At 32.3% G+C, this 7909-nt stretch overlaps 1 protein-coding gene across 3 annotated transcripts in view; it reads right to left on the reverse strand.

Moving 5' to 3' along the window:
- The window catches only part of TRPC6 (transient receptor potential cation channel subfamily C member 6), a 118471-nt gene that overhangs the window by 28855 nt on the left and 81707 nt on the right, over positions 1-7909 (reverse strand). Inside the window, exon 4 of one of the 3 annotated variants that reach the window (XM_011369417.2) lies at positions 6599-6763. The exons of the other annotated variants lie outside the window; for them this stretch is intronic. Within the exon in view, the coding sequence (XP_011367719.1) occupies positions 6599-6763 (165 nt within the window). The remainder of the gene's footprint in view (positions 1-6598; positions 6764-7909) is intronic. 3 annotated transcript variants of the gene reach the window in all.

A 7909-nucleotide genomic window follows, 5' to 3' on the forward strand; every position in this document is an offset into this window, starting at 1 on the left:
ATAAGGCCTAAAGTCAGCAGAAGGAAAGAAATCGTCAAAATTAGAGCAGAAATAAATGAAATGAAAACAAATTAAAAAAATAGAAAAAACAAATACGACAAAGAGCTTGTTCTTTGAGAAGGTTAGTAAAATTGACAAACCTCTGGCTAGACTCACTAAAGAAAAAAGGGAAAGGGTACAAACAAAATCAGGGATGAAAGAGGGGAAATTACGACTGACATCGCAGAAGTACAAAGGATCTTGCAAGAGTAATATGAAAAAGTATATAACACCAAATTTAATAACCTAGAAGAAATGGACTAGTACTTAGAAAAGTACAATCTTCCTAGACTGAATCAAGAAGATATGGAAAATCTAAATAGATCGATCAGCAGTAGGGAAATTGAAACAGTCATCAAAACTCTACCAAAAAGTAAAAGTCCAGGACCAGATGTCTTCACCAGTGAATTCTACGAAACATTCAAAAAAGATTTAATACTTGTTCTCCTCAAACTCTTCCAAATAATCAAAGAGGAGGCAATACTTCCCAACTCATTTTATGAGGCTAATATTACTCTGATACCAAAACCTAGTAAAGATAACACACAAAAAAAGAAAACTACAGACCAATATCTCTCATGAACACAGATGCAAAAATCCTAAATAAGATACTAGAGAACTGAATACAGCAACATATTAAAAAGATTATACGCCACGATCAAGTGGGCTTCATCCCAGGGGCACAGGGATAGTTCAACATATGCAAATCGATTAATGTGATACACCATATAAACACATTAAAACATAAGAATCATATGATCATATCAATAGATGCAGAAAAAGCCTTCAACAAGACACAGCACCCACTTATGATCAAAACACTTAACAAAATCGGTATAAAAGTATCTTAACATAATACAGGCCATATATGACAAACCCTCAGCCAACATTATACTTAATGGTGAAAAACTAAAAACCTTCCCTCTAAGATCAGGAACAAGGCAAGGATATCCACTATCACCCTCTTATTCAATATAACATTGGAGGTCCTAGCAAGTGCAATCAGATAAGAGAAAGATATAAAAGGCATCCAAATAGGAAACGAAGAAGTCAAACTGTCACTATTTGTGGATGACATGATTCTCTATATAGAAAACCCTAAAGACTCCACAAGAACACTACTAGAAACAATAAGCATATACAGTAAAGTTCTGGATACAAAATCAATGTTGAAAAATCCATAGCGTTCCTATACTATACTAATGAAGCATCAAAAAAGAAGTGGAAAAAATAATTCCTTTTGCAATTGCAATAAAAACAATAAAATACCTAGGAATAAATCTAACGAAACATGTGAATGATCTATATAATAAAAACTATAAGACTCTATTAAAAGAAATCAAAAAAGATACAAAGAAATGGAAAGATATTCCATGTTCTTGGATTGGAAGAATCAACGTAATTAAAATGACCATATTACCTAAAGTATTATACAGATTTAATGCAACCCCCATCAAAATCCCATCAGCATTTTTTAAAGAAATAGAACAAAAAATCATCAGATTTGTATGGAAGTACAATGGATCCCGAATTGCCAAAGCCGTCCTGAGAAAAAAGCACGAGGCTGGAGGCATCACTGTGTCCGACTTAAAATTATACTACAAAGCAACGGTAATCAAAATGGCCTGGTATTGGCAGCAAAACAGACGCACTGACCAGTGGAACAGAATCTAGAGTCTAGAAGTAAACCTATATTTATATGGATTTATATGGGCAAATAATTTTCAACAAAAAGCCAAAAACATACAGTGGAGAAAGGAAAGCCTCTTCAATAAATGGTGCTGGGAAAATTGGAAGGCAACCTGCAAAAGAATGAAACTAGACTCTTGTCTATCAGCACACACCAAAATTAACTCAAAATGGATTAAGGATCCAAATATAAAACCAGAATCAATAAAATGCATATAAGAAAACATAGGAACTAAACTCAAGGACCTTGGACTTAAAAATGATTTTATGAATTTGACTTCAAAGGCAACAAAAGTAAAAGCAAAAATAAATGAACGGGACTACATCAAACTGAAAAGCTTCTGCTCAGTAAAAGAAATCATCAACAAGGTAAAGAGATAACCATCTGAATGGGAAAATATATTTCTAAGCAAAGCCTCCAATAAAGGCCTAATATCCAAAATATACAAAGAACTCATACGACTCAATAACAACAAAAAACCAAATGATCCAATCAAAAAATACGCAGAGGATCTGAAGAGACACTTCTCCCTAGAGGACATACAAATGGCCAACAAATATATGAAAGGATGCTCAACATCGCTAGCTATTAGGGAAATGCAAATCAAAACCACAATGAGATACCATCTCACACCTGTTAGAATAGCTTTAATCAACAGAACAAGAAATAACAAATGTTGAATAGGATGCAGAGAAAAAGAAACCCTATACACCGCTGGTGGGACTGCAAATTGGTACAGCCACTATGGAAAACGGTACCTCCATACCATTTTTTTGAGGAACCTCCATTCCTCAAAATATAAGAATTGATCTACTATATGATCCAGCAATCCCTCTACTGGGTTTTTACCTTAAAGACTTGAAAACCTTAAAGACTTGAAAACCCATATCCGAAAAGATATTTGCACACTGATGTTCATAGCAGCACTCTTCACAGTGGCCAGAATATTGAAGCAACCGAAGTGTCCTACAATACATGATTGCCTAAAGAACTTTGGTCCATATATACAATGGAATATTACTCAGCCATAAGAAGAGATGAAATACTGCCATTTGCGACAACCTGGATGGACCTCGAGATAATCATGCTAAGCAAAATAAGCCAGATTGAAAAGTAGAATATCACATGCTATCACTTATATATGGGATATAAACCTAAAAGCAACAAATGAACAGGACAAACAGAGACTCATGAACGTGGACAATGGACTAGTGGTTACCAGAGGTACGGGGTGGGGGAGGAAGGAAGTGGTAGACAGGGTAAAGGGGTCAAATATAGGGGTGTTGGGGGAGGGTTAAATGGGTAAAGGGGATCAAATATATGGTAGCTGAAGGATACTGGTCTCTGGGTGGTAATCACACAATAGAATATATAGATTCAAATTATAATGTACACCTGAAAATTATATAATTGTATTAACCAATGTTACCCAATAAACTTAAAAAAAAAAAACATTAATGCATCTTTCATTTTTTTTCTTGGTGTTGCCACATGTACAATTTTAATTCTACAATGTTTTACATATGATTTATTTTAATCATGTATTACACAGCAAATGAAAATGTAGCACAAAATTTAATAAGTTCCTTGTGGAAAAAGCTATTATGAATCTTAAACCCATTTTTTTTAAATTCTCTATTAATTTGACTGCTGTGGAAAACTGGGCTTGGGGCAATGACTATTAGTAGTAAAATTCGTGAAAATTTTATTTATTCCCTGACTTGATCAGAAGAGAATCAGAGGCAGCCTTCATAATACAAAATTACCCAAAACATGAGAGAGTTCAAATAAAAATAGAAGACGACGATGACAAAAAGTTGAAGACACAGAACAGAGCTGAGAATTAAGTTACAGTGGGCCACAAGTCTGAGAACTCTGGAACCCGAGTTTCGCTGTCCTGAACACATATGAAGTCAATGTTCTCTTATTCAGGCAGGATGTCTGATCCGTGCCTCACTCCTGACCTGGTTTGCCTACCTTCTTCACTGAGTTACTGACCCTTATGTAATATTACTCTTTTATTTTATTCAGAAGGGAGAGAGGAGAATCAAACTAGGCATTTTTGTTGCTTAGTAAATGTTCTAGTTAAAAGGGGTAAAAAGCAAACAAACAAATAAAAAACAAAAAGTTGGTTGTCAAGAAGTAACAATGGTGTGTTTGTATATTCATATCCTCTATTTCCTATTACAAATCACTGAGAGTTATGTTTCCTTTTAAACTAAGATAGATTTTGTCACCGTTTAATAGATTTTAGGAATTTAAGGGAGTTATCCATTTTAGTAAAAGTTGTCATCTGTATCTTCTTAGATTTAAATAAATTTCTAAAAATATAACTGTAACGGAGAAGACTCATCAATTGAACAAGGTGAACAATTGATGTACCTGGCAAATTAGTGAGTGGAAACATTGAAAGAAATACTTCCCTTTAAATATTATGCATCATACTCTTTTCAAGTATTTATTGATGACCAAATACCTAAATACCCTAATTTAAATAAATTTAAACTAATTTAAACTAAAATAATTTGAAATCACAGTATAACCAATTTTTTTTGTAAAGAGCATAAAACAATTGATATTTGGATGATAATGGAAAAGAAAAAAGTAAGGACAAAAAAAATCTGAAAGAAGACAGCAAACTTGAGGAATGAAAACCAGCTTTAAATAGAAACAGGATTCTGTCAAGGTGCATAGGCTTACAATTTGATCTGGTTTAACGTGCTGTATTAAAATTTTTTTTAATATGTAAAATAGTATTTTAAATAAAAGTCTCAATATGGCTTAAGCAATTTCCTCCTATAAAAAATAAATTCTGTAACCTGTAAATAATGTTTATTTCATTGCTAAGTAGAAAAATTGTAAAATGGAATTTATCATCATGCTTCAAAGGCTAAATAAATAACAGTTAGTAAAATAGATTTTATGTTCTGAGAAAAAAAGAATACCTTGATGATGTCCTTTTAATCTAATTATTTGTCTAAGTGTTTATAAACAAGGATGGAAAATAGATGCCAGAAAGAAACATGGCCAGGGAAGAAAAAATAGTGAAGGAAATCAGGTTAATTAGAATCTAATCAAAATTTAGGAAACATGTAACTCTAAGACTGCCAAAAATAATCTCTATCAAAACATCAAGAACTCTGGAGGGCATTATGCTTTTGAACTCACTGGATATTGGAAAGGATAATTATTTAGTTTAGAAAAGATATTATAATTTAACTGATCACAGAGTGAAAACAAGGATAATTCAGAAACTCCTCCCCTTTTAATTCATCTTAAATCTCTTTAGACTCAGAAGATGTGAGTAGAAGCAGAACAAACACTACATACATAGATGCAGGCTATGTTCCACTAAGGACACTAGAATTTTTTTTCAAAGTGAAATCTGTGATATCTAAGAAAAAGAGAAGAAAAAAATTATAACTTTCTAGAAGAAAAACTGTGATATAAATTTGTAATCCTAGTAAAGCTCACTATTTTCATTTTATTTTCCTCATCTGTATTTTATTTATAAGAGATCGAATTTGTCCTTATATATTTTAAGGGAAAAAATCTGTGATGATAGATTTTGAAAATTTTATTAAAATTATTGAGGTGACATTGGTTAATAAAATCAAATAGGTTTCAAGTGTAAAATAATACTTTAAATAATTCAATAATATATCATACGTATATTACACTGTGTATTCATCACCCAAAGTTAAGTTTCCTTCTGCCACCAAATATTTGGCTCCCTTTAGCCCTATCTACCTCCCTGCTCCCCCACTTCCCTCTGGTACACTCACAAGAAAACGCCCAGTTTCCAGCAGCTCCTTTCATCATCACTAGAAGTAATTATGAAGTTCTCACTATAAAAGGCTTTGTGCCAGCTTTCTACCCAAAGGCACTTGGAAAGGTCCCTACAAGGCTAAAGCACCAAATAAAGTGACTAAGTACATAAAACAGTATGTCGATAATGGTGATATTTGTGTTTGCACCCACGTGTTACAAATGTTTGAAAATGAGTCATGCCCATGTTTAAGAACTGCAAGTGATTTAACTCACATTTCTGCACAGCACAGAAACAGATGGCCCAGCAGACATTTTAGCCATATAGCTTTAGAATTATTTTAGTCTGATTCTCACAGTTGTAGCTTAAAAACAGTTCAAAAACATGAAGAATGAGATTGTTGGAAATGCAAGACAGAAAAATTTCTGTCACACTAGTGGAAGGTTAGGTCCACTTGAACATATTTTCAGCAAAGCCTGGGCAGACAGATTTTGCTTAAAAACAAAAACCAAAAAACAAAAAACAGGCTTTCTTTGCTGTCAGGTTACAGTAGCCCCTGTACCTAAAATAAATATTCTTCACTGAAACAAGCATCATATTTGTATTTATATGATTGTCCTTTATTTAAATCAAGATTTATCTGGTCATATTAGCTAAAATAAATACAAAACAAAAATTTTCATCTCAAATTTTACTGAAAGGTAAAGGAAACATATTTATCCTTTAGGATATTATTTAAAATATCTGCTCAATGCATACTATAAGTTCATTTAAAAATATTTTTAAAAATGTGCATAGACATGACTAGAGAGAAGATAAAAAATGAAAATATACTAATGTAATAACTGAAGGTTTTTAAATATATTAATAGTGGTGCTATTACAGGTGAATTTTCTCTTCTTTCCATTTCTTTCTCTATTTCATGGCTAATATGTGTTATTTTTGTAACATTAAACACAATACGATTATTTAAACTCAACTCTGACCTTTCTAAAATTTTCATTTGGGAAATAGAATTTTCCCTGCATAACTTGCTCTGATATGTTCAACGAAACATACTTCTAGGAGATAAAATAGAGATTCAGATTTCACAGACGTACCTTGCTGCACGGAGCAAACCAGTAAATGAGAGCCAGGAAGGGTAGTCCAATGGCAACGGCGAGGACCACAAGAAACTTGACTGCCATTGTCTGCTGCCGCAAACCAGAAAGGTTCTCATACCATATGGAGAGAAGCTGCTGTTGACAGTTCGGATGAGCTACAAACTAGCAGGAAAGTGACAAAACATTTAAACAGCTTGATTAAAGAATAGTTCAATGTAAACCAGTTTCTTGTGTTCTAATATTTTGTTCTGTGCTTTCCCACGAAAAATATTGTTAGAAGTAAGGTACAAACATAAAACATATAGTTGACAAGCATCAAGCAAGATGGCAGTATGTTCTAATATGTATTATAGAAATTAGATTACAATTTGTCAAACTTTTCATTTATGACAAATGGATTCTCTTTCAAAGCATAGAAAAAAATTTAAAATTTAATATTATAAAAAGATTCATCAATGTTTTACAAAAGGACTTTTATAATTATGTTTTATCCATCTAAAAGGAGCGATGTAATCCAGATATCTAAATACTTTTTTAAAAAAAGCATACCATCTATCCTGTACTGACATTAAAATGCTAAAGTTACTTTATACTAAATTTTCTTATATATGGGTCTGTTTGTGGACTGTCTATTTTATTTCATTGATAGCTCTTTCTATTCCTGTGCTATAGACTCTTTCAATTAAGAAAACTTTATGAATAAATTTTACCTTTTATTTTTCAGATTTTTTTATTCACATATTTAATTTTTAATTAAATTTATTGGGGTAGAATTGGTTAATAACATTTTATAAGTTCCAGGTGTCCAATTCTATAATACATCAACTATATGTTACATTGTATATTCACCACCCAAAGTCTAGTCTCCTTCTATCATCATATATTTGATCCCATTTACCCTCTCCATCCTCCCTCAACATTCCTTCTCCTCTGGTAACCACCATACTGGTATCTGTGTTTATGAGTTTGTTTCACATATTTATTTTTAAAAATGATCTCGACACAGGACAGAGGGCAATATTATTTAATAGACAAAAAGCAACAATCCAAAATAAAACATTGGTAAAAAATGTTAAAAGGTTAGATAAAGAACAGGTTACATAAAGGAACTACAACTGATTCTTAAGGATGATTAGCTTCGAAGATAATTAAAACAAGATATGATATTTATCTTCTTAGAATGGTAAAGCTTAATATTGCCCATTGTGAGCAGAAGAAATCAGCCCTCTCATACACTGTTGGCCTGTGTAAACTGGTGCACTTCTTTTGAAGGGAAACTTAACAAATGTTTTGGAATTAAAAAATAAA

This window comes from Pteropus vampyrus, unplaced genomic scaffold, assembly GCF_000151845.1.
Source record: "Pteropus vampyrus isolate Shadow unplaced genomic scaffold, Pvam_2.0 Scaffold148, whole genome shotgun sequence".
NCBI classification, from domain to species: domain Eukaryota; kingdom Metazoa; phylum Chordata; class Mammalia; order Chiroptera; family Pteropodidae; genus Pteropus; species Pteropus vampyrus.